General features: G+C 43.9%; 1 protein-coding gene across 1 annotated transcript in view; it reads left to right on the top strand.

The window, feature by feature from the left end:
- The window catches only part of LOC129834543 (disintegrin and metalloproteinase domain-containing protein 10-like), an 85,840-nt gene that overhangs the window by 52,396 nt on the left and 5,885 nt on the right, over positions 1-27,559 (top strand). The window contains exons 3-8 of the mRNA XM_055899637.1: positions 913-1,031; positions 9,893-10,051; positions 16,825-16,925; positions 17,587-17,754; positions 19,912-20,004; positions 25,232-25,415. Coding sequence (XP_055755612.1) covers positions 913-1,031; positions 9,893-10,051; positions 16,825-16,925; positions 17,587-17,754; positions 19,912-20,004; positions 25,232-25,415 — 824 coding nt within the window. The remainder of the gene's footprint in view (positions 1-912; positions 1,032-9,892; positions 10,052-16,824; positions 16,926-17,586; positions 17,755-19,911; positions 20,005-25,231; positions 25,416-27,559) is intronic.

Here is a 27,559-nt window from a genome sequence, read left to right as displayed (position 1 = left end):
ATTGCAATGTCCGTACTGTGAGACGCCTAAGACAGCGCTACAGGGAGACAGGACGGACAGCTGATCGTCCTCGCAGTGGTAGACCACGTGCAACAACACCTGCACAGGATCGGTACATCTGAACATCACACCTGCGGGACAGGTACAGGATGGCAACAACTGCCTGAGTTACACCAGGAATGCACAATCCCTCCATCAGTGCTCAAGACTGTCCGCAATAGGCTGAGACAGGCTGGACTGAGGGCTTGTAGGCCTGTTGTAAGCCAGGTCTTCACCAGACATCACCGGCAACAATGTCGCCTATGGGCACATACCCACCGTCGCTGAACCAGACAGGACTGGCAAAAAGTGCGCCATAGGGCGGCATACAATTGGCCCTGCGTCGTCCGGGTTTGGCCGGTGTAGGCCGTCATTGTAAATAAGAATTTGTCCTTAACTGACTTACCTAGTTAAAAAAATATGGAGTAATGATTTACTTGACCTGTGTTCTGATAAGACTGGTGTGATTCTCTTGAGCTCCCAGCCCAGGCATCTAAGTCATCAGGAATTTATAGGAAATATTATTCCTGAACAATAGATGTGCTGCTGAACGATCTAAAGCATTTGCCCATCCATTTAAGATGTTTCTCAAATAACAACCACTTTCTATTGTCTCCCCTGAGTGAAGTTGATGAAGGCCCTATGTCGGTCTTTATTTTCATTTGCTGTAGGCCTATGTGAAATTGTCTTACAGCCTAGTCTGTAGTATTCTGTCTTTGTTGGGAGACAATGGTTTGGCATTGTTACTTGCCCTAATCCTTCTCCTGTCATTCTGGCTGCATAGATGTTTACTGAGCCATGAGCGGGAATGTTTGAGGTACTAAACGGGGTCTGCGTAGTGTAGTAATGCATTTTCATGTTCCTCTCTTGCAGGCATTTCAATCTGAGGATGAAGAGGGACACCAGCCTGTTCTCTCCAGACCTCACGGTAGAGGTGTCAGGAGTGGAGGTGCCCTACGACCCCTCCCACATTTACACTGGAGAAATCTTCGGTAAGTCCAGCATTTATGTCTTTGAACGACAAAGTCCTTGTGCACACAGGGACAATTACGATAGTTACCAGTGAAACGCTTCCCGCATCCAATTTTGCTTTTGCGTTCATCTGTGGTGTGTGGGTGTGTGCCAGTGTGTTGTTGTGGGATTGTTAGCATTGGTAGTCTGGAGTTCATTGTAAAAGCCCAGCCACCATGAAGCTGTGGTTTTAAACGTTGTTAATGGATATCAGTCTCCTCTCTTTGTCTGTCTGTGTGTGTGTGCGTATACGTGTGGAGAATATGTTAGTCACGTTCCAGTCTCACATCCTCAGGATCCTCCCCCTCCCCATGCCTGCAGCAGAGCTCACATGTAACAAAAGGGAAAACAAGGCCAAGGTGTGTCCGTCCGGTCATGTGACATGATGTGTTTGTGTGAAGCTCTCAGATCCCAGCAGGCTCATCTCCACTCCACCTCATCATTTCCAGATGCTGTCATCTCTTTTCTCCTCTGCTGAACAGACTGTAATTCAAATCAGACTCCACTGGAGCACTTCCTGTCTCTATCAAATGGAAATCTTGATCGGTTTCCTTTTAGAGAAGCAGCACTGTGTTGTTCCAAGGACGACGATGTTGTAGCCTATTTCTCATATCTGTATTGTGGTGTCATTTTTTATCTTTTTTTTTATCCCCCTTTTCTCCCCAATTTTCGTGGTATCCAATCGCTAGTAATTACTATCTTTTCTCATCGCTACAACTCCCGTACGGGCTCGGGAGAGACGAAGGTCGAAAGCCATGCGTCCTCCGAAGCACAACCCAACCAAGCCGCACTGCTTCTTAACACAGCGTGGCTCCAACCCGGAAGCCAGCCGCACCAATGTGTAGGAGGAAACACCGTGCACCTGGCCCCCTTGGTTAGCGCGCACTGTGCCCGGCCCGCCACAGGAGTCGCTGGAGCGCGATGAGACAAGGATATCCCTACCGGCCAAACCCTCCCTAACCCGGACGACGCTTGCCCAATTGTACGTCGCCCCACGGACCTCCCGGGCGCGGCCGGTTGCGACAGAGCCTGGGCGCGAACCCAGAGACTCTGGTGGCGCAGCTAGCACTGCGATGCAGTGCCCTAGACCACTGCACCACCCGGGAGGCCCCCTTGGTGTCATTTGTAATGCAATGGAAAGGTTTGTCCAGACCAAAAATTCAGCAAGCTTTTTATTTTCAATAATTAAGGTGGATGTTCAAAAGTTGGAATTTATATAAGTCAGAATAACTGTGCATTTACCCACTGATGTATTCATTTATTTGCACAATTTCAGAATCAGAAATCTAAACGTTGAACTTCTGTAGTTGTGATCTGCTGTAAAGGCCATACTCTGTGTCACCTTTAATATCTCCAAATCATTTTTTTTTTGTATATTTTTTTTAGCCCCCTTTTCCCTCCAATTTTCGTGATATTCAATTGTCCCATCGCTTGTCCCATCGCTGCAACTCTCCTACGGACTCGGGAGAGGCGAAGGTCAAGAGCCATGCATCCCCCGAAACACGACCCTGCCAAGCCGCGCTGCTTCTTTTTAGAACCTCCCTTTCTCCTGTTTTTCAGACATTAACATGTCTACCAAGATCCTATTACAGCGACGTCATAAAAGCCCCACTCATTTGCTGTGTGCTAGCTAGGTTTCCATCCAATTGGAATATTTCATGCAAATATTCAAAAATCTCGATGAAAATATGAGTATTTTCCCACCAGTGGTGTGTTTCCACCAAACATACTCGTTGCAGATAAAAATCAGTGAATTTAACTTTTCATGTACCAAATAAAAATCTAAAGTTCATTGTGTTTCCAGTGCATTTTAGATTCTAGCGATCGTTTTGTCACAAACTGGTGCGTTAAATAGTACATGTGCCTACTCTGGTCTCGCAGATAGTCTACAATGCGGGTAGGGTAGTAGGGTAGGCTAGTCCACATGAGATGATTAAGAGCTAGAATTTTTTTTTTTGTCAAGCATTGATCATCATGTCACCAGAATAAGACCCTTGATATTTATTGGAAAGGAGCATCAAACTCATCATTGCGGTTTCACCACGCTGTGAAGTTCATCAGAACTTATTTAATCTGTAGCCTAATAAACTGCATGGTTTCACAAGTCGTAGTGGGAGGACCACATATCATCGCGTGACACCAAGTTTACTTCGATACGATGGTTATTATATCAATATTTGCGCATAAAGGCCACCGCCTTTTCTTGCATAGTTAATTTTACAGACACAAAGATCCCACTTGTCAAACAAACAAATGATTTGTAGGCATTTATTAACTTGTATCGAAACTTCCAGTTTCCATCACAGCTGTCGTGATTTTTTTTGTGTAAATATACATGGTATGCCTTTACTCGCATAAAAACTGTGGATGGAAACGTGGTTACTGATAAGTGTAATTGCCAGACTCACTCTGGCTTACTTAGGGAATAATTAGAATAGTCAGAAGATGTTCATGTCTACAGAGGCCTTGATGTATGACAGAGAACCTTTAGGCTTTACAAAATCAAATCTAAAACCTTGCTTTTCCCCCCATTCTTTTTTGTAAGTGGACAGTTTCCATATGAGAGATGAAACGCTGCAAGGAACACTTAATATTGTCCTCAAAGACTTAATAGATTTTTCCACATTCCCCAAGCTTGATGAGCTTTTTGGCAGTTGCTAATCTTCAGAGAAATAGTGGTCGGGTAATCATCATGCAATCACGCTTCAGCAAGCAAGGCTGCTTGCCAAAGGCATAATTGCTGCAATAACGAAGTGTTACAAAAATGGAATACTCTAGAATACTGCAATTAGGGATAAAGATTGCACTCAGAGTTGAATTGCAGTAAGTGGCAACATCTTTCTCTACTCAACCCTTTTCTTTGTAATACAGTGCCTTCCGAAAGTATTCATATCCTTTGACTTATTCTACGTTTTGTTGTGTTCCAGCCTGAATTAACAATGTATTAAATATTGTTTTTTCCTCACCCATCTACTACATACAATACCCCATAATGACAAAGTGAAAACATGTTTTACATTTTTTTTGCAAATGTATTAAATTAAATAAACATTTCACATCCCTGAGTCGATACATGTTATAACCACCTTTTGGCAGCGCTTACAGCTGGCAGTCTTTTAAGAGCTTTTGGAGTGTACAATATTTGCCCATTATTCTGTTTAAAATTCTTCAAACTCTGTCAAATTGGTTGCTGATCTTTGCTAGACAGCCATTTTCAAGTCTTGCCATAGATCCTCAAGTCAAATCTGTGACTAGGCCACTCAGGAACATTCAATGTAGTGTTGGTAAGAAAACTCCAGTGTATATTTGGTCTTGTGTGAATTTGTCTCCCTGTGTCTATTGGGAAGCAGACTGAACCAGGTTTTCGTCTAGGATTTTGCCTGTGCTTAGCTCTATTCCTTTTCTTCTTATCCTAAATAACTCCCTTGTCCTTGCCTATGCATAGCATACCTATAACATGATGCAGCCACCACCATGCTTGAAAATATATAGAGTGGTACTCTGATGTGTTGTTACCGATAACCAATATTTAAAAATGTTGCGTCATTTTAAGCATTCTAGTACAGTTAAATAGTTAGAACACACACGCAGCGGTCTAAGGCACTGCTTCTCAGAGACATCTACAGTCAAAGCCAGGCTGTATCACATCCGGCTGTGATTGGGAGTCCCATAGGGCGGCGCACAATTTGGCCCAGCGTCATCCGGGTTTGGCCGAGGTAGGTCATTGTGTATATAAGAACTTTTTATTTTTTTAATTTAACCAGGCAAGTCAGTCAACCTCTACTTCATCACCATCCCTGATCCGGGAGCATCCTCATCAGTAAAAAGCTGACTAGCATAGCCTAGCATAGCGCCACAAGTAAATACTAGCATATAAATATCATGAAATCACAAGTCCAATACAGCAAATGAAAGATACACATCTTGTGAATCCAGCCATCATTTCCGATTTTTAAAATGTTTTACAGCGAAAACACTATGTATTTCTATTAGCTAACCACAATAGCAAAAGACTCAACCGCATATTTTCACAATTTTTTTACCGCACAGGTAGCTATCACAAAACCGACCAAATAGAGATATAATTAGTCACTAACCAAGAAACAACTTCATCAGATGACAGTCTTATAACATGTTATACAATAAATCTATGTTTTGTTCGAAAATGTGCATATTTTGAGCTGCAAACCGTGGTTATACGTTGTGAATATGTAGCATCGATTCACCAAATTATCCGGAGATATTTTGGACAGTCACCTAATCTGACCAAAGAACTCATCATAAACTTTACTAAAAAACATGTTGGACAGCAAATGAAAGATACACTAGTTCTTAATGCAATCGCCGTGTTAGATTAAAAAAAAAATTACTTTACCATAACAAACAGCTTACGTAATAGCGAGACAGCGCCCGCAATAAGGGTGGAAAATAGGACTAAACATTTTCCACAGAAATACGAAATAACATCATAAATGGTTCCTACTTTTGCTGAGCTTCCATCAGAATCTTGTACAAGGAGTCCTTGGTCTAGAATAAATCGTTGTTTGGTTTTAGAATGTCCTCTTTTCCTGTCGAATTAGCAACCATAGCTAGCCAAGTGGCGCGAAGATGTCCATCTTCTCTCGACGCAATCAACGCAAAATTCCAAAACTCCCGATAAACGTTGAATAATCTGATAAAACTCGATTGAAAAAACATACTTTACGATGATATTATCACATGTATCAAATAAAATCAAAGCCGGAGATATTAGCCGTGTATACCGAAAGCTTTTCAGAAGGCAATCTGGGGTTCCTTCTCGCGCCTTCGAAGACAATGAAATTTACAGACACGTAATTCCAAAAGCTCTTGTTCGACCTCAGATCAAGCTAGACACCCCATTCCACCTCCCACTGCCTGTTGACATCTAGTGGAAGGCGTATGAAGTGCATGTATATCCATAGATTTCAGGCAATTGAATAGGAAGGCCCTGGAACAGAGCCTCGATTTCAGATTTTTCACTTCCTGTCAGGAAGTTTGCTGCAAAATGAGTTCTGTTTTACTCACAGATATAATTCAAACGGTTTTAGAAACTTGAGAGTGTTTTCTATCCAATAGTAATATTAATATGCATATTGTACGATCTAGGATAGAGTACGAGGCAGTTTAATTTGGGCACGATTTTTTACAAAGTGGAAACAGCGCCCCCATATTGAGAAGAAGTTAAGAACAAATTCATATTTTCAATGACTGCCTAGGAACAGTGGGTTAACTGCCTGTTCAAGCGCAGAATGACAGACTGTACCTTGTCAGCTCGGGGATTCGACCTTGCAACCTTTCGGTTACTACTCCAACGCTCTAACCACTAGGCTACCCTGCCGCCCCTTAACTGACTTGCCTAGTTAAATAAAGGTTACACACACACACACTGACCAAAAAGTTATTTTGGCATTTACGTATGTCCCCATTACCAGTAAAACATCATCAAAACCTATTTCTTTCATTTACTTGCTGTGCTGTTTGTTACTGTGTAACTCCGGTAGGGCAACATCTGAAAAATAGTGCATTTGGTAGTGTGTACCGGTGCTCGACCAGTCGGCGAAAGCCAACATCACCCACGACAGAGAACGGTTGATTGTCAAGGGCAATGAATTCCATTATCTTGGTGTTAATGGATTTAGCCTTTGAGTTGTCTCGCTGAAATGTTATTACTCTTTCAAATGACTGCTCGACTTGCTGACTGCTCGATCCACACAGCAGACATTGTGGGCTAGGTTAGGAATGCTGTGTTGCATGTGTAACGCTACATTTTATGTGGTGTCATTACGTCATGTACCTACGTTATTAGTTTGCACGTCAGCTTTGACATCGGTTTTGCACATCGGCATTAAACTAGACATCGGGTCGATGTTGGCATTTTTAGCTAATATTGACCGATTCCGATATATTCACCAATTTATATCCTGCATCCCTAATTGATACACAATCCAAAGTGTAATTTAATAATTTTTACCATGCTCAAAGGGATATTCAATGTCTGCTTTAAAAAAAAAATTTTTTTACCAATCTACTAATTGGTGCCCTTTGCGAGGCATTGGAAAACCTCCCTGGTCTATGTGGTTGAATCTGTGTTTGAAATTCACTGCTTGATTGAGGGACCTTACAGATAGTTGTGTGTGTGTAGGGTACAGAGATTAAGTAGTTGTTCAAAAATCACGTTAAACACTTATTGGTTCACGCAACTTAATATGTGACTTGTTAAGCAAATATTTAGGCTTGCCATAACAAAGAGGTTGAATACTTATTGACACTTCAGGGTTTCATTTTTCATTAATTAACAAACCTTTCTAAAAATGTTTACAAAATTCCACTTTTACATTATGAGGTATTGTGTGTAGGCCAGTGACCCAAAATGTAAATTTAATCAAATATAAATTCAGGCTGTAACACAACCAAATGAAGAAAAAGTCCAGGGGTGTGAATACTTTCTGAAGGCACTGAACATCTCTGGCATTGTGTGTTGTTAAAATCAGTTGCTCATCAGTTGGCCTCTGCCTGATATTCGAAGAACCATGAACTGGCAGTGAATCGGTAATATCTCCAGTCCCATTCTCCCTTGAGTCCCTTTCTCCTCCACCTGTAGCTAATAGCTGTCTGTACTGGGAGTAGAACCCATCTGCTAGTGAAGTACTGTGAGCCAGTAGAGAGCCAGAGACCAGACCTCTCCGTTATGTGTGATCAGATGGGCCTATACATTCATTTTCTCATTTGCCCCAAAGACCAGCAGACTCCACTCTCCTTACTTTACATTAGCCCACTTAGCACTTTGGGGAGCAGGCAATTTCATGAACTAAATTAGGTGGCTACCTTGGTCCCAGTCTTGTGGAATTCCCATAATTGGAGTGAAGCTGCTTGTATCTGGACTGCAGTAGGGTTTCTGATGATAAGGTACAGGGGTAAAGAATATTCAATTTCCACTGTCTATACGGCCACATTAACCCGGCTCTCATTAGTGTAGCGTGTTCTTTTCTCTCCTTCTCTGACATAAAAGTCTTGTCAGTTGCCCTTGGGACGCGCCGTATTCTCCTGACTTAAACTAGGAATTATTAGTGCTCCCTTTGCTGAGGCTGTGAGGGTATCCGTGTCTGAGTTCTGACTACTCCTTGGCACAATAATCAGACTTGATCCATATGTGCGCAGAGGATTGGTCTAAACCCCGACGGCACTGGCCTTTCATGCCCAGATAAAGGGCTTCCTCTCTGGGCAAATGAGCTGTGCCTTCTGGAGATCAGAAGGGGAATCTGTCCCTGAAATTATATCAAAACCATAGGGCCCTCTTTAATGTTACCAAGTGCTGCCCAGTATAAGACAACATAGATTCAATTGGTCCTCACTCTGTTCTCCAAGCTGTCAGTGGGGAAAGTATTATTAATGTATTATTATGAAGAAAATGGGACAGCAGAAGTCATCTAAAGTGACAGTTATTACTGTCAATGAATGGTCTCAGCATAGCTCAACATTCCTTTCCCTAGTATTTTGCTAATTTTGTTTAGATGTAGGTAATCTAGTTTACAGTACAGTATTATTTTGAGCAAGCACCTCGGTTATTGACTGTGGTTTGCTATTACTCTAATCTAATATGTGCCTAATGTACTGCAGTAGCGTTAATGGAAAGCACTTTCTGTTTTTCTCACTTTCAGTATCAAAACTGCTACCAATACCAGTTAGTGTCCCGGTGTTTCCTGACGAACTGCATGGCTAGGGCCTGGAAAAACCAGGGAGAACTTTGGGCCCTTGGAACACACAGACAGAGATTTAGGGAAAAAGAGCTGGATGCTCCGTGGGACAGATATGTGTTCTGCTGTTCTCGTTATCTCCAACAGGAGAGCAGAGCAGGCGGCCCCCAGCGGGCCTACTGGGCCTCTTTCCTCTGGAAACACAAACCTAACTGGGGAGAGAGGCTGGCTGGCTGGTTGGCTGGCTGCCTGTGTTTCTCTGTCTACGCTAATCTGCAATGGTCCCTCAGGTTAGCTATGAGACAAACGCTCCAACATTTTCGCAACAATACAGAACTGAAGAGAGCAGCAGATTTAAATGAAGTTGGGCTTCCCTATCCTGAGGAAAACAAGTCTTATTCTCTCCCCGATTTAGTTATCTTCTCCCATTGAGTTGCCAGTCATCTATGTCCTTTTCAATTATAGCCCTCCAGAGTCTGCTGATTTTATAACACAGGTTAATTGGGAGTGGGAGTTTTTCTTCCAACCTGCATAGCTACTGATGGAAAAGGTTTAAGGTGCTTGCTCTTGACAAACACTGAATTAAAAACATTCATTTTCGTCAGCCAGACTTTCTCTGTCTGGTTCAAAGGTGGATGATGTTTAATAGACTGCTATGCCCTGACAGCATTTTGTTTTATTCCCACTTCTTTCTCACTGGTTCCTTGATTCTTCAAGCATTAGTTGTGCCTTTTGCGTAAGAAGCTATTCTTTGATTTTCCCTGACACTAACCAGAGTCCAAGATCTTATTACTAAAGTCATTTGTCTGATTTGAAGGTCAGATGAGAGAAGCAGGGATGAGTCTTTATGATCCAGACAGACAGGGATATCCTGCGTCCCACCCTGACTCTGTCCAAGACGGTTTTCCCCCCAGGAACAGCTCACGGTCTACCATCTGCTCAATTTCTAGAGCTGTGTGTGTGTGTCTGCATTATGTTTTGTTAGTTTGTGTCATCTTAAATTGGTCCATACCTTTTGTGTGTGTTCCTCTCTCACGTTGAGCATTGACTTTCTTCCTACCCTCAACTGATTAGAGTTGAGTTGACCACCCTTCTTCAGCCACCTGACCTCAGTCTTTCTTCTCCAGGTGAGAAGGACACTCTGACCCACGGCTCGGTGGTGGGCGGCAGGTTTGAAGGCTTCATCCAGACCCACCAGGGCATGTACTACGTGGAGCCTTCGGAGAGGTACCTCAGAGACAAAGACGTGCCCTACCACTCAGTCATCTACCACGAGGGGGACATCAGTGAGTATACTTGATTCACTGCTCTCCTCTGCCAGTCACCCTGCAGTCCTGCTGAAGTAATGGTGCCAACATCACAGCACTAAAATGGGTTATGGCTGTCGTTAATGTAATAGGTATATTTTATACACTTAAAGGGCATGTTCTTTAATGCTTTTGCTATATTGATTCAGAAGATGTTGCCCATACAGTATGACTCTGGGTGTGTGTAAGTGTTGATTTGTTTTTTAGGGATCTAGCTTTAGAAATTAGGCGTTCATTATCCTATTCAGCAGTAGGAATACAATTTTGTTCCAAATAACACATATATTTTGTGCAGGCAAAGATGGTTATTATTGGAAGCACAGTGGATGGCTTATTAACACCACAGTATTCTGTCAGTGTTATTCACTTTGAAAAGCCATTTTTTTCCATCATGCGCATGAAATGGATTGAATTGGCTGTAGCAGCTCTAAATAGCAGTACCATGGCTGTGCTCTTTTTAATTACAGTTGTCAGCCACTGACTGCAGTGACTAATCCATGCTGGCTCGTCTGTACCAGCTTTTCTCTCTCCACCTCTGCTACACACACATCCCTCCCTATCAGAGAAAACAGTAGGCGTCACACTGTGACAGGACAAGGACTTTAGATAGACAGTGACACCGAAAGGCGATTCTCTGCTATAGGTGTTTCTTGTAAGCAGAGATATGGACGATGATGGATGAATGTGTTCCTAAATGAACTGAAGGATGGGGGGTGGGACAGGACAGGTTTCTCTAGGCTTGGAGGTAAGGTCTTAAAGGCTGTGGAGTGCATACTGAGGAGAGTGGAGGTCTACGGTTCAAATACAATGCAGAGCTGTCAGAGGAGAGGTCTATCCAAGGGGAGTTTACATTGAGCATTTAGCCATACATAAGGTCAAGCCAAGGTCATGTCAGATGAACTGTGAAATGGGCAAGAGGAAGGGGAGCTGAGGAAGGTTGCACTGGGACACTGCGGCAAGACACACACACACACACAGGGTTAGGCTGAGCCCTGATGATTGATTGATGCGAAGTCAGGATCAGAGCCAGTGGCAGAGTGTGAATCATCTTCCTTAGCATCCAGGCCACCAATTATAAGTCGATCTGAGGTGTGGGCTAAGCTCCAGAGACCACTGACCCCACTCATCCCAGTACAGGCCAGAGCAGCCCTCTCAGGCAGGGAGAAAGCAGAGTGGAGGCCCACCCTGTGTTACTTGGCCCTCTCTTCCTCTGGTGGGTCTGATTCACAGCCAGCCTACCTACTGACACACAGGCACAACCAGCCCAGCATGAGCCTGCAATCAGAGAACCTTTCTCTTACGCTTCGTCTCCACAATGTAGGCCTACTCGCTCTTTCTCCTTTCCCTCTATTTCTTCCCGCTCTCCCATTCTTTTTAATTTTCCATCTGTATGAGGTGTCAAGAAAGCTCTCACCCTCTATTCCTCCTCCCGTCCCTTTCTCTTTCTGTGTCTGTTTATCTGAGGGTGTGAACAGAGCCGTTCTGTTCCTCATCCCTTTCTCTGTTCCTCAGTGTCATATCCAATGACAGGCTGTCATCAGAACCCCTCAATAGTACTGCAGGGCTTGGTGACTGCCACAGTACCGGATTTGAGGTAGTTATGCCCTACCCATTATTTGTACTCTTCACATTTTTCTTCGTTCCTTAGCAGATCGTATTGCTTGAGACATTACATGAAGGGCCCCATTTCATATTTTTTCCTTCACTAATCTATGAAGCGAATGCCGCTGCCCCAAACAGATAATTTCTGTCAAGTCATGCTGCCGTGTGAAGTCCGGTCATAGCACTGATGGCAGCGTTCTTGTAAACACACTCTTATCCCCTTTGTGCCAACAGGCACCACTATGGTGCCTGTTGGCCAACGATGTACCACTCCTTGTGGTACATAATATTTATATTTACATAGCCTGTGATGTTATCAGCAGTACATTAACACATAGTTGAGTAATTGATTCATCTAACTTTGGCTATATTCCTATAACACAATGAAGTATCAAATCCATATTGAGTAAAGACAATCTTCCATTAGACCTGTTTGAGATCTTCATTCCATTTACGTTTTTGTCATTTAGCAGATGCTCTTATCCAGAGCGACTTACAGAAGCAATTAGGGTTAAGTGCCTTGCTCAAGGGCACATCATCAGATGTTTCACCTTGTTGGGTCGAGGATTTGAACCAGCGACCTTTCGGTAACTGGCCCAAAGCTCTAACTGCTAGGCTACCTGCCGCTGCATTCCGTTCAATGTAACATTCAGGTTTCAGCAGTTGTTTTAGTCAAACTGCTGTTCCTGGGAATTTGTCTTTATCAACCCATTAATGAGTCTCCCCTCACAGATATCCTGTCTGCACTTGAATGTTTTCAGACATCAAAGACGCACTTCAAACAGGTTCATTTTGTGGCGGAGGCTTTTTTTCTTGAAGAAACTGTAGCACCTAATTTTAGAATTCTCTTTCCTGTTGGTGTTGGTGAGAGAGAGAGGAAGGACAAATGGTGGAGGGATGGAATAAAGAATGAAAAGGCGTGACTGACTCTGACTCCCATTTCCCCCAGCATTTACAATTTTGTCTTTCTTCGCTTCTCGTTCGCAAAGGATTTTTGATTAGCATCTGAATGAGAGGGCATTCATTGCAGGGACAATGACGGCTTTCTGTCTGGAAAAAGAGAACACATTGTCAGGGCAGAATGTTTTGTTGTTCGGTCAATCCGGTCGGTCCTGTACAGAGCCAGTCTCCTCAACTGAAAACGGGGGGACAGGTTGACCCTGAGCCCACTCTCTCCCTCTCCAACCCGTTGACCAGACTGCCCACGAGTGGCGCTTTGTGGTGACTCATCAAATGAGCAGAATGCAAATGATCTGCGGTCAGTCAATAGTGTTGTAAGTACAGCCAGGCTTTTGAGGAACACCATCCTGACCCTGCAGCACTTATCCTGACTTTGATTTTTTTTAAACGGCTATAAATAAATAAAGTGCCAAAATTATTCCTCTGGCACTTTTCTGCCATCGGAGTGTGAATTGAAATGTCTGTTTGTCCAAATTTGTCTGAGGAGGTTAGGAAGGTTGAGGGAGTGAGAAACGCTGGCTGAGTGTAGTGTTTACTTGTAGGTCGCAGAGCTGAGTGTGGTTTTGTCGTGACTGAGTTTGTGTTCTTTGGGACTGAGTGTATTTTCCTCTAATTTTGAGGTGTATTCGTCGGCACTGTGTGTGTTCATTACAGCGATGTGTGTTCTTTAGGACTGTGTTTGTGTTTCTGGGAGCTGAGTGTGTGTGTTCCTTGAATTTCCTTAGGGAGAGAGCGTGTGTTCCTGTGCGCTGGTGTGTGATAAAAGGTGACGACGGCGTCGCTGGCAGATGCCCGTTGGCTTGTGGCGGAGGAATTTCTGTTCCTGGCATGCATGCTGGTGACTGACAAGTTCATTTGGGAGGCTTTTAAAAAATATTATTATTTGTATTTTTTCTCCCCAATTTCGTGATATTCAATATGTTTATTTATTTATTTTATTTTACCGTTATTTTACCAGGTAAGTTGACTGAGAACACGTTCTCATTTGCAGCAACGACCTGGGGAATAGTTACAGGGGAGAGGAGGGGGATGAATGAGCCAATTGTAAACTGGGGATTATTAGGTGACCATGATGGTTTGAGGGCCAGATTGGGAATTTAGCCAGGACACCGGGGTTAACACCCCTACTCTTACGATAAGTGCCATGGGATCTTTAATGACCTCAGAGAGTCAGGACACCCGTTTAACGTCCCATCCGAAAGATGGCACCCTATACAGGACAGTGTCCCCAATCACTGCCCTGGGGCATTGGGATATTTTTTAGACCAGAGGAAAGAGTGCCTCCTACTGGCCCTCCAACACCACTTCCAGCAGCATCTGGTCTCCCATCCAGGGACTGACCAGGACCAACCCTGCTTAGCTTCAGAAGCAAACCAGCAGTGGTATGCAGGGTGGTATGCTGCTGGCATGTTCTTAACTACATATTCAATATGTAGTTAAGATCTTGTCTCATCGCTGCAACTCCCCAACAGGCTCGGGAGAGGCGACGGTCAGGTCATACGTCATCCGAAACATGACCCGTAATGGCGCGCTGCTTCTTAACATTCGCTCGCTTAATCTGGAAGCCAGCCGCACCAATGTGTCAGAGGAAACAGCGTTCAACTGAAGTCAGCTAGAGTTGCTAGAGAGTGATGAGCCAAGGAAAGCCCCTCGGCCAAACCCTCCCCTAACCCGGACGACACTGGGCCAATTGTGTGCCGCCCACGGCCGGCCGGCTGGCTGTGACACAGCCTGAGATCGAACCCCAGGCTGAAGGGATGCCTCAACACTGTGATGCAGTGCCATGGACTGCTGCGCCACTCTGGAGGCATTTTGGAGTCCATTTATATGCCAGTATGTTGTGATGGATGTATTAGTACTGATTGCTGAAGACTAAATGATGCATGCATGTACTGTAATTACATGATCCTAGTAGGATTGACTGGTGTGTGTTTTTGCTGTAATTAGGGGGGCTTTCGCTATTGACTAGAGCAGTGGCATTGACTGTGTGTTGTGTACATTAGGGAAAAGATGCAGTGGAGAGAGGAGCCCTCTATTGAAGCGTGCAGTCAGCGTTATTGACTCCATCTCACTGCATGTTACTATCTGGGGACGACTGGGGGAGTGAATAATCTCTCTGCTTGGAACTGATCACAGAGCAGTCTGACCTGACCTTGTTTTATTATCAGCACATTGTACAGTAACGGCCTGATTGATTGATGGCATATGTATTCAGTTATTCTGTGTATTCAGGGTTGTTGTATTGCGGTGTATAGGTTAAAACATTCAAAGTGCTGAGTGTGGGATTGTGCTGGCCTGTGTTTTGAAGTCCTGTCTCAGGTATCTGAAGCAGAGTATGGAGGGCATGTTGCTCAGGTGAGGGAGAGATGGCTCTGTTATCCCAGAGTCCTCATTAGTGACACACACACCGCCTCTTCCTCCTCACCCTGCTTGCTCTGTTATGCTGCCCGCTTAGACAGCAACAGAGCTGTCAGGCCTGGCTGACACTGCACCATTCCCCAGGCCCAGAGAGCCCCGGCTGAGGCCCCTGAGTTCACCTCGCTCTGCCCAAACCCAAAACAGCATATCCATATGTTACTCTGCCTACCTCCGTCTCCCGCATAATAAGGGTCAGAAGTTTTCCAAGGTCACGTAACCTAACCAGGACAAAAGTGGCATACCCAAAAGAGACTGCCTGCCTCCCTGTGTGTCCTCCATACCTGTTCCCAACCCTGCATCTTCATCCTTGAACAAATGGCTTCGTTCTGTAGGGACTGACATCAGACAGAGATGGCAGAAGTAGTTTGCTGTGAATAGATAAAGCCAACTAGAGAAGAAGTAGAAAGCCTATGTGTTATCCTGTTGTCTAAACACACAGCCGTAATTGGAGTTCATTAGCATTCACGCCTGCTGTGACGGTAAAGAGTGTAGATTACAAAAACTCATTATAAGAGTTTTCATATTTCCACAGGCAATTATGGCTCTCTGCTAAGAGTTCTGTGTCACTATGGTTTACTCATTTTCATTAGTGTTTCACTGTGCAGTTCTGTGTTCTGCATAGTGATCGCTGAGCTCATTCTACAGTGGCACTCTGTACTATGGTGAGACTGCTTGTTTATTGGCTCATTTAGGAACAGGATGGTGATGACAGGGAGGGTGCTCTCCAACTTGATTGCTGGCTGCTCTTCAATGGGTGACATCACACCAGAGTCAATAGATTTGAATTGGATGCGTTAATCAAAATTATGTTCCGTTTTTATGAGGAAATTGGATCTAGGCACCTGCTTTAGGCAGATGCCCGTGAAAAAACTGTGTTCTTGAGGATCACCATTTTAGCTGGGTTGTAAAGTACCCAGCTCTGTGTCTGTTTTTACTGATTTGGTCCCGTTGGGAATGCTCCAGCAGCCAGCCAGTCCACAGAGGGACACAGCACCACATGTTGTTTTGGGCAATGGCATTATTTGTCAGCAGAGGGCAAGGACACGGTCACTGCTTAAATGTAGGTTTAAATCTGGACTCTGTGGTATCTCAGACCGTTCTTTGACATTGATCTGTGTTAGTAATTGTGAAGGTGTATACTGGACTTTTCTGGATACTTTAGTTGCATGTAGTAGTGTTGCTCCTTATTGAGTCTGGGGTTTTTCAGAGCCTCTGGCAGAGGAAAGTCGAGCAGTGAGTGAGTCAGTGACATGTAATTTGGGAGGAATACTGCTTTGTTACTCTCCAGCCTGGAGAAGGTGACGCCAGCGGTGAACAGAGGCTTATTCTTTCAGTTAGCGTAGACAGTCTGTGTCTGTGCCTTGTTACACACACACACACACACACACACACACACACACACACACACACACACACAGAGAGAGAGAGACTGTGTTAGGCCTTGTTACACACACAGAGAGAGATATTAACTACAGCTTCTTTCTGTCCTAATGAACAGATATCTCCACCCTCAGATGAATGTTGCTGCTAGAGATAGTAAGGTTATTATACTGGTATGTTTTAGAGGGCCTTGGATAGATTAGATGAGGTTATACTGGTATGTTTTAGAGGGCCTTGTATAGAGTAGTTGAGACCACACTATGGCCTATGGCTACTATTGTGTACAACCTTTTTCATTCCCCTTCTAAGCCGGTTTAGTCTGAAGCTGAGAGAACCAATATTACTGGTAATACGGTTGAGTTCATATTGATGGTTTCCTCTTCTCCTCCCAGATTACCCTCATAAGTATGGCTCGGAGGGGGGCTGTGCTGACCACTCAGTGTTTGAAAGGATGAAGAAGTACCAGGCCTCGGCTATGGAGGAGCCTCTCAAGGTGAGCTGATAATACCCCACTGTGAAACCAACCCTATAGCTATACAGCACTCACCAATACTGTACAACCACGTACACATTCTGGACACAGTACAGGAGGACCATATAAACCACCTCGCATCTTCTTGCTCCATGGTAAAATAACACTTAGCATGATAAGGAAACATGGAAGTGATTAAGTCAAAGTTGTTATTGGAGCTGTAACGGGAGCCAGATTCTTCTTATTGTTCCTGGGTTCTTATCCCTTTCAGCTCTGTGGATGACTGAGTAGAGTGATGTCACAGATCATCTGGCAGGGTGAGGAGTTAGTGTTCTCTCTCCCCAGGGATGAGTCAGACCAGACCAGGGTTGTGTTAGGAAATGTTTCCCCATGTTCTGGAAGACCTCTCCCTCCTCCCTTCAGAAGCCAGGGTCCTTATTCTCCACATTTGAAGACATGGGATTTTTCCCTGACCAAAATGGCAGAAATCCTTTCACATTCCTGTTGGTCACCTTCTCATGTCATTTCTTAGTCTTGGGATCTTTTTTTCTACCTCTCACTTCCCTCTCTCACTCTTTCTCCCCTCTTCCAGCTCCCCTCGTTCCACATCACTCTCCCTCACATCCATCTCTCCCTCCTAGTTGACTAATGGTGGTCGTTCCTCTGGTTGTTGCCTCTGCAGGATCCCAGCAGTGTGGTGAAGGAAGAGGAGAGGTCCCATGGACATGGTCCGGTGATCCTGAGGAAGAAGAGAGCAGCTCAGATAGAGAAGAACACCTGCCAGCTCTTCATCCAGACTGACCACCTCTTCTTCAAGTACTACGGCACCAGAGAGGCTGTCATCGCACAGGTACTGAGGCTGTACACACACTAGGGCTGTCCCAGACTAAAAAAAAAAATATTGGTTGACTGAGTCATCTATTCTTTCAACTATTCTATTGGTCTACATTTTAAGTGTATTTTTCCATATATAGAAACACCCAAAGTTTGTATATAATCAACTATATGCATTGAGCTTGTCTGATGCTTTAAGCTCAATGTTTGATTAAATAAGACACGAATGACTCAAGAAGGGAGCCCGATGGCCACACTGTGTTAAATTTAAATGACAGCGAGAGCCTGTGTGACTGGTGCACCTTGTTTCTCTCTCCTCCCTGCTGCAGCGAACAGGCACCACGGCAAGTGTTTATTGCCGCTGTCTGTGCTGAAGCTGCAACATAATTACAGCCATTTTGTTTCTTTCTTGTTTCTGACTGAAAGGTTCTGTTACCAAAATACCTCGTTTAGGAAAAACATTCCCTATTCCCTAGACCCTTGCTCTCTTTACGTAAAACATGTATGCAGTGCATGCACCTGACCAATAGGGTCTGACCTATAGCATATCATAATCACATAATAAATTGGTTGTAGCAAACTCTGAACACTGTAACACGTGACAGCAAAATGGATCAGGATGACTTGAAAAATAAACTCGAAACGGGAGAATGTTTACTGGTTGCGCAGGAGGGAAAGGGGAAGTTGGATGTGTGTAAGACATTTGACTTAGTTGTGGAAACTATTGAAGAGAAAGGAGGATATAGGAGCAAGCTCTGAATGAGTATTGTGTAGCAAACAGGTGCTGTTAGATTACAATATTATACTTTTTTCTGCCCGTTTGGAAGTGTAAACAACACTATATAAAATAGAACAGACTCTGGTATTACTTATAATGAAAATCATTTGCAAAGCCTTTATTAAAGCATAGCAAAGATTTATAAATAGACAGATTTGTGAAATTGCTTTATACAACATTTTGCAGTTGCATGAGGATTGGTGCTCACGGAATCAGTAGGCTATTAAACAAACACTCAAACTGTCAATAGAAGCAGGATCTGTCTTATTTCTGTAGATGTATATGGACGATTTATAAAGCCAGGCATGTTTAACAGTTTGGTTATAGACCTAATTAAGTTGGTTTCCTCACTCCGCTACTGCGTCTGTCGCATTGTTCTCAACACCATTATTATGCACATAGCAACATATAGGGAAAGGCACTAATTCAACGGCACACTGAAGATTAAGTTTCAGAACCGTGGACAGCTCCCGCTATCCATCCCGCTCTATCCAGAGCGCTTTTGTTATATAATATTATCAGTGTTGCACCATTATTCTTATATAATATATTATTTTTACAATTTCAGTAGCACATCTTAGAGAGATGTATGGCACTCTCTAATCCATTGGATGGCACAGTGGCCTCCAATGGATTAGTCCACTGAGACAAGCACGAATCAGACAGGTGTCTTATGCGCCATTAATTATTTTGATCAATTTGCGACTGCTCGACTAATGAAATCTCGGTCGACCAACAGCATATCGACCAAACAATCGACTAAAGAAGGTGAACCCTAATACACACACACACACACACACACATACACTCTGAATCATTTGGCAGGGGGAAACCAGGGCCTGCCCTTTAATTCCGCCAGGAGAAATGGATTACAAACAGAATAGTGTTTGTCTGTGGGTCTGATCAGTTGTTGTTGGCTGGCTTCCTTCAGCCAGCCTGCCCAGCATCACAGACTTGTTCCTCCTGACTGAGTTCTATAGCCTAACAAATGAGATGCAAAGGAAATGCTGCCTTTCACAGTAGAGGGTCCCGTTAAAGGAGAGACTAGCTGATTAAAATGTAATTTCTGTGGACACTCACTCTCTCCATAGGTGAGATAAAGGAAAAAGGTTAATTGTGATGAAGTAAATGTGTTCGTTAGGATTGTGGTTTAGCTCTGAGACAAGAGGCTTGTTTATAGGATGGACTGGACAGTATGGAGCAAGTCATCAACAGATTGATTCCAATAGGCTGAACACAGTGATTCTGTAGTTAAAGATATTATTCATGTGTTCATTGGTGGGCTAACAGACATGTCATGTCTTTAATGTCATGCTATGATTAATCTGATGTTCTCTCTGCAGTGCAGTTGTTCTAGACTTCTCATAATCTAATGGTGACTGTTCTATTCTCTAGATTTCCAGCCATGTAAAGGCCATTGACTCCATCTACCAGGGTACTGACTTCCTGGGCATCCGCAACATCAGCTTCATGGTCAAAAGGATCAGGGTGAGTTTGTGTTCAGGCCTGGGGGTTGGGGGGGGTGTGGGTGGTGAGCCCCACCATTTGCCTCACTCATCAGTATTCCACCACACTCCAAGACCTAATAAATCCTTAAAATCCTCAGGTGAACACCAGCTGCCATTTAAAGTAAGGAGCTCAGGGACGCATTCCAAAATTCAAAACAACTCTCTCAAAAGGTTTCTCTGGGGCCAAGGAGCAGGCAACTTTTTAAGTAGAATCATTTCTCTCTGTCTAAAGCCTTTTCCCACTCTCTCTTCAAACACACATTAGAATAGTTACCTTTGGCAATGATTTATAGTGATGTACACAGTGGCCTTTGTTTGAAGTCTCTTCTCCAATACCCCAGGGACCAGTTACTGTAGGCCCTCCTAACAAAGCTCCTGTCTGTTCCCCTATCATGTATGTGTCAGGGTTTCTGTTAGCCGGTAATAGACAGCTTTTTTTTTTAAAGCCGATAACAGTCAATTGTCCGGGAGAAGAAGAAAGAAATCCCATTGCAAAATAATGCTTTTTAGCGTATTCATTGATGTTAATACCAGTCGGCCTATAGGTTCATTTAGTTGAATTAAATTGACACTTGTGTACAGTATATTAGTTTTGTAAGGTTATCTTATTTATCACACGCATACAGCATACAGATACGGAGCCTTTGAGCGGAAAATCTGTCAGAGTGCGAGAGCTGTTGCTAAAGCATCTCAAACAGCAAATGTATAGGTAACAGAAGACACGCTTCATCAGCGCGTCACACACCACTTTGCAATTAGCTAGAGGTAGTATGCATTTTGAAAATAGATACTTAATTGTTTGAACCCTGAATGTTTTTCTACATATTATGAGGCATGTCTTACGCTTCGAACACACCGACTGCGTCATTGCGTTTAGATACACCAGAAGTACATTAATTTCCAGTGGAACGCTGCGTTTGCTTTGCAGCATTGCATTGCAGAGGCAGTTGCAGAGGCAGTGCGATTTATCGAACGTATGCATCAAATTGTATGCGTAGACTTACTTGACAGAAAGTAGCTAAATGTGAATGTTTAATTTTTGTTGCACACATATCCAGTAAAAAAAAAAACGGATGACATAATAAAAACAGTTTGACTGAAGAATTTCTTTACATTTTATATTCATTTATTTGCCAAGTATATTATTTATTCGATGACATCCACAAATTAATTGTGAGAGCCTATAATATAATTTCCCTCAAATGCCGTTTTGGAGCGAAATGCAATAATAAATAGTCAAGATAGCAGCGTAGGCTCTTTCAACAATGAGACCAACGTTGAGGAACGTGGTCTTGATCACGCTGTTGGGCCGGGACCAGGCCCGCCGAAAGCGCAGGTCTGTGGGTCCAGAGATGGTTCAAGTCCCGAAAGCAGGCAGGGAAGTTTCACCGTCTCATTCAAGAGCTTCGACTGTTTGGAGAGGAATTCCGAAGTTACTTTCGTCTGGACCGAAGCCAGTTCAATCACCTGCTCCAGATGGTTGGAGCCAGGATCGCCCGGATGGATACCAACTACCGGGAGTCCATCAGCCCAGTTGAACGCCTGGCGATTTGTCTCCGGTAAGCTATATTCTAGTACGTTTTTAAAGCTTTTGATACCATAATTGATTAATACATTTTTTTTATGTGCAACCTAGCTAGCTAAAGGGCTCTCTAGTTAATAGTCCCTATTTCATATCAGATGTACTTTTACAGAATGTTCATTAGGACTATAACTTTTCCCAAAGTTGGTTTATAATCATTTTTTAATTATGCAATGTTACCAAATGAAAATAAAGTTGAGGTGCCTTCTGCCCTGATGAAGGTAGGCTAGTCTTCTCCAGGACCCATTGTAGTTCAAGACAGTTACAGTCATTCATTACATTCTTATTGGACTCTCACATACACTCTTAGAGAAAAAGGTTCCAAAAGTGTCCTTCTGCTTTCCCCATAGGATAATCTTTTTGGTTCCAGGTATAACCCTTTGGGGAAAATGTTATACACGGAACCCAATAGGGATCTACATGGAACCAAAAGGGGTACTACCTGGAACCAAAAAGGGATCTCCTATGGGGACAGCCGGAGAACCCTTTTAAGTAGATAGTACCATTCTTTCTAAGAGTAGAGTTGGCCTGGGCTACAGTTTATTGATATAGTCATAGACTGAATTGTAGTGTTTCAAGGCATTGTTAATGATGGTTGATGAGTATTACAATATAATTAGTAGAGCATAATAAACTGTAATGAGGTAGATATATGAGTATATATAATATGTGGGTGGAATTCAAGTTACACGCAATATTGATCATTATTTTTAATTATATTTTAGATTCTTTGGTGACAGGGGACTCCTACAGGACCATTGGATTCAGCTTCCGAGTTGGACGGTCCACGGTGGCAGGCATTGTCCCCTCTGGCACAATCCATTTGGGACTGTCTGGTTGGTGAATACATGCCTGTCCCCAAGGAGGAAGACTGGAGGGCCATTGCTGCCGAGTTCCTGGAGAGGTGGAATTTCCCCAACTGTCTTGGCTCCATTGGCGGGAAACATGTAGTAATCCAGGCTCCACCGTGCTCAGGTTCGCAATTCTACAACTACAAGGGTACATATTCATATTCAGTACTCTTGACTATAGTAGATGCCATCTACTGTATCCGTGTTGTCGATGTTGGTGCTTACGGCAAGGGTAGTGATGGCAGGACCCTCCGGGACTCTGCCTTCGGCCAGGCACTTCAGGATGGCACCCTGGAGATTCCACCACCTGCATCACTCCCTGGAGCTGAAGACCTGGGACCTGTTCCCCACATCTTCGTCGGCAACGAGGCCTTCCCTTTAAGACCCAACCTCATGAGGCCCTACGCTGGACACCAGCTGCCATTGTCAAAGCCTGTAAGGATCGTTAACAAACGATTGTCCAGGGCAAGGTTAGTTGTTGAATGCGCCTTTGGGATTCTGGCAGCCCGGTGGAGAATGTATTGGAGAGTGCTTGGTCTCAGCCCCTCAAATGTCGATGCCTGCGTGAAGGCCACATGTGTTCTCCACAACATGTGTTCTCCACAACTACCTGCAGAGGTCATTCCAGGAGCCGCTCCGGATGGAGATGGGCACGCCAAATGGTCACCTACCTGATGTCACCAGGGCAGGTGTCAACAACGCCCCCAGACAGGCACTCAAGGTGAGGGAGAAGCTGACCACCTACTTCTCATCGCCAGCAGGTGAAGTCCCATGGCAGTATGCCGTGGAGTGAAACTGCTCTTTTAAGAGCCCCCTAACACCAAGGTTATTTTAAGAACCATCCACCGTTGTCCATAAAGTTGCATTTTTCCCCCAGATTACTTTATGTAGCATTGTCTCTCTTAATTTGCAAGTTATATTTAAGTGAAATTTGGGAGTTAAGACCACACCTTAAAACCCTTCCCTCTTCCATTAACGTCAGTATTATACACACCTGGCATGCTACATCAGGGAGCACGAATTAAGGTTATACGACATACAGTTAGTATGATGGGAAAGGGTAACCTAGGGTCCATACAAATAGTACAGTTTACCACCATGTTCACTGGCTTGACAAAATACAGGTGGGAAAAAAACGAATTAGGAAGAGAATGTGTTTTTACTTTCATCAAGAAATAAGCAGATTAAGTCTAAATGAGATATTAATAAACAACTGACTATGAAAACATAATTTAATAAGTATTCAAGTACAGGAAGGAACATGAACAATAAATGGATCCAGAAAAGAAAGAATGTGTCAGAAGAACCAAGGCTGCTGGCCTGAAGCTGCTGACCCAGACCTCTTCTTCTCTTTTTCTGCCCTTCTCTCTCTCTGATACCTGTCCCTGAGTCCTCTCCACTTCCTCCTACAGTCTTCTTCTACATAGACATGAACATGATAAGCCAAACCATTACCTAGCATAACCATAGTTATTAGATAGCTATCATGGACATGTCACCTACTGTACACATAGACACACACACACACGGTTATCTGTCAAATTATCAGGGGTACAGTAGTATCTACCATTTCTATTGCTATTTATCTAGCATACACTCTTTCAAACATGATTATTTGGTAAAGTTATCAGGGGTAGTAACTAGCACAATTTATTTGACTATTTCTTTCACACACACACCTCATTGGCTAGGTTAGCAAGCTAGCTAACGCTAACTAGCCACATCTAGCACAAGCTCACTACTAAACTGACCTGGCAATCCTACTATCGTGGACACTTGTCTCCAAGCAGCATTTCTTGTGTTTATGTCCCTGTAGCTGTCAGCAATTGTGTTAAAAAGACACGGTTTTGAGGATACTGCGAAAATGATTCTCTCCTCCATGTGTCCAACCGCATGCGACTGCATCAGTATAGTTGCCTAGCTGCGCAAAATGTTATGCAGCAGTGATGCAGGACGCAGTCGGTGTGTTCGAAGCGTTACCTTGCTTCAAAGTAACCTAGCCAAAAGAAGACCATATCCGTGGACGCAATTATTTTATATAAACTTTAATTGTCCAGTAGCCCAAGGCCCACCCTAGTCATATTAGCAGCCCATGCGTTGCATATTACATCTCCCCTCTTTCTACATTTCTAACGGATATTTTCATCTGTCACATGAAACCGGTGAGCTTTTTCCTGCTAATTGCATTATGGAAGGAACATTCACACGTAGCCTACTGCCTTGTGCTCATTGCTGCGTTTATAATGTAAAGAAATAAGTGTCTCAACATTTTAAGCTCAACGTTCTGAACTGTTGCATCAGACTCATTGCTTTTTCTTTTTAATTCTCTGTCCCAGAGTCTGTCGAGGGTCTCGACAAGCTGACCAATAGAATATGTAACCTTTTCTACTATGGAGGGAATAGTAGATTGACAAAGGCTAGTGATTCTGCTGTTCGTTACTGGTCTTGTTGGCTGAGGAAAAGTACATGTTATTCTGACATCAAAATGTGCTTCAGAATTCGGTAAGAAGGAATGCACATTGTTGCATTCTTGACTTGCATGTTCTGTTAATATAATCTAAATGTAAAGTATGTCATTCTGAGCACTCTGGGTGGACGCCCTTATCAGGTTACGCACCCAATGCATATGGGTCCGGTAACTTCCTCAAATGTCCGGTAAATTAAAATGCTGCAGGTCAAATGTCCGGTGCCACATTTTCCAAATGGATGCGTGGGTGGCTGTGATTACCTACTCATGACCTATTCAATGAGCCCATTCCTTTCAATCTCTTCAGATTAACACGACCAATGATGAGCGGGACATCACCAATCCATTCCGCTTCGCTAACATCGGGGTGGAGAAGTTCCTGGAGCTCAACTCAGAACAGAACCATGATGACTATTGCCTGGCCTACGTCTTCAGCGACAGGGACTTTGACGACGGGGTGCTGGGCCTGGCCTGGGTCGGAGCTCCTGCAGGTACACACACACCAATTGAACTTGTGTACTGCACTCATTTGCATAATGGCTCTCAGGGTAGGAATTCAGTGGAGAATTAAAAAAGAAAACTGAGAATAGTGGACATTTATGCCTACTTAAAGATTAGGAAGGTATAGCATCCAAGAAGTCACCGGTGTCCAGTGGTTTGTGAGAGACTCTCTGGCTCCAGTATCTCTAATGGGATCGCCCCATTCTAAAGAGGAGAAGAAGCAAAAGCTGTGCTGCAGGTTCCCTTCTCTGCCCTCTGAGTCCTGCACACTATCAGAACACTCAATGATCTTCAGTCCATTAACCCCCCAACCCCCATCCCCTCTCGTTCCACCAGCATGTCTGTAATTTAATTTTCAAGGCCAAGGAGGGCAGGATTTGCTAAGGCTTCGTCTCCACGCTGTTTCCACTTGAAATGCATTTTTAAGTTGTTTAATTTTTGCCTACTCAGCATATTTGTGTGTTCCGCTTTCTCCCTCGCTGGGTGTTTGTCAAAACTGCAGCGTCCTCCAAACAAGGTTCACTTCAACAAGGAGCTACGTTCAGAGTCCTCCTGAAGGAAGTTCTAAGATGTTTGTAGAATGTGAAACAGTCCATGGAGACGATCACACACCCCTTTCTATAGCCTGCAGCTGGGTCTCCCTCTGGTCTCCACCAACCCCATAGTGGTGACAGGCAGTCAGTCAGTAGTGTGGACTGTGAGAAGGGAGAAATCAATGAGACAGCCACAGCACACAGACAGAAATGGCCCTGTCACACACACAAGTAGGCTAAACAAGTATAGGCTCAACACTTCTGAATTAATGATTCACACTAGAATAATAGGAAGTTGTTGAGTGTGACTGGAGCGGTATGCCATACAGATGCAGGCTGTGCCTGGTTCAGGATATCCTCACAGTAATAATCAAGAGGTAGAGAGAGTGGACAGTACTGTATATGAACCCCACGTTCACATCTTTACTGCTATACGTTTCTTTCAATGAGCTGCACCCTCAGAGGTTAGAGTTCAGGCTTTGTTTTCCTTCATGAGGTTTAAATGAAGAGTCGGTGTCAGTTGGCCCAGTTATCGTCAACATATTTTGATTAACTTCTGACTCACAGAACCCAAGATGAAAAACAACAACAAACACTATGGATCAATACAGGCAAATAAGCAATGTTCTAAGCAGGCTGAATCGATCTGGGTCTGTATAGGGAGGCTGTGGGTTAGTAGAGAAGAGATATGCCTTGAACGCTCCAGTGGAGTGGACTGAGAACAGACGGCTACTAGAGACACCAGTCAGGCCTGGGTAATGGGCTTTTTAATGGATTTGAACCATTACCACACTCATAAGTGACTTCAATGGAGGCATTCCTCCTACTCTTACCACACACCACTTTCCACACACACACCACTTACCACACTACACACAAATATGTGCCTATATTGTAAAGTGCTTAGGTTTCATGTTTCTGTGTGTCTAAAAGCTGTTGTAGTCAAAGGTGTGGCCTACTTATGACTAAGCACACAGGCTATTCTCAGATAAAGATGTCGCCACTGCCTGGCGTTCCAGCAGAGCCCCAGTCCTCCTAGCCTGGCTGGTTAGAAAATAGAAATCCTCCATGGTCCACAGTCGTAGGAGAGATTGGATCTCCCCCCCCCCCCCCTCAACACACACAAACTGGGATATAAGACTGAGCAGTGTTGAGTGTGTAGTGCAGCGGGAGCCTAGAGGCAGACCGGCAATGTGCCAGCTGAATCTGATAGTACTGTAGGGTGGGACAGAGAATCTGTTCTGACTCAGCTCTGTCTGTCACTGCTCACTCTCACTATCTGAGCTGACTTTAAACACTCCCTTTGAACACAATATGAAACTGGGGCCCTATTCAATCCAAACCACGTTTCCCAAATTGATTGCTAAAAATCTAAGTGTGTGAGTCTGCTCCACACTCGCACTATACAGCTGACTGGCCATGTCTGTCAATGTGTGTGTTCCAGACAGTGCGTTTCTCTCTTTGAAAATGGGTAAGTGAGCGAGTTTAAATTGGCATTCTCAGCGGCTGTAGAGCAGCGTCCTTCAGCTCCCCTGCTGTGCCCGAGCTGCCACTCTCCCCCTGTGGGCATATTCAGCACCACCTGGCTGCTCTGCCTCCTC

This window comes from Salvelinus fontinalis, chromosome 35 (assembly GCF_029448725.1).
Source record: "Salvelinus fontinalis isolate EN_2023a chromosome 35, ASM2944872v1, whole genome shotgun sequence".
NCBI classification, from domain to species: Eukaryota; Metazoa; Chordata; class Actinopteri; order Salmoniformes; family Salmonidae; genus Salvelinus; species Salvelinus fontinalis.
Note: the sequence above shows the minus strand (reverse complement) of the source record. Positions and strands in the feature narration are given on the sequence as shown.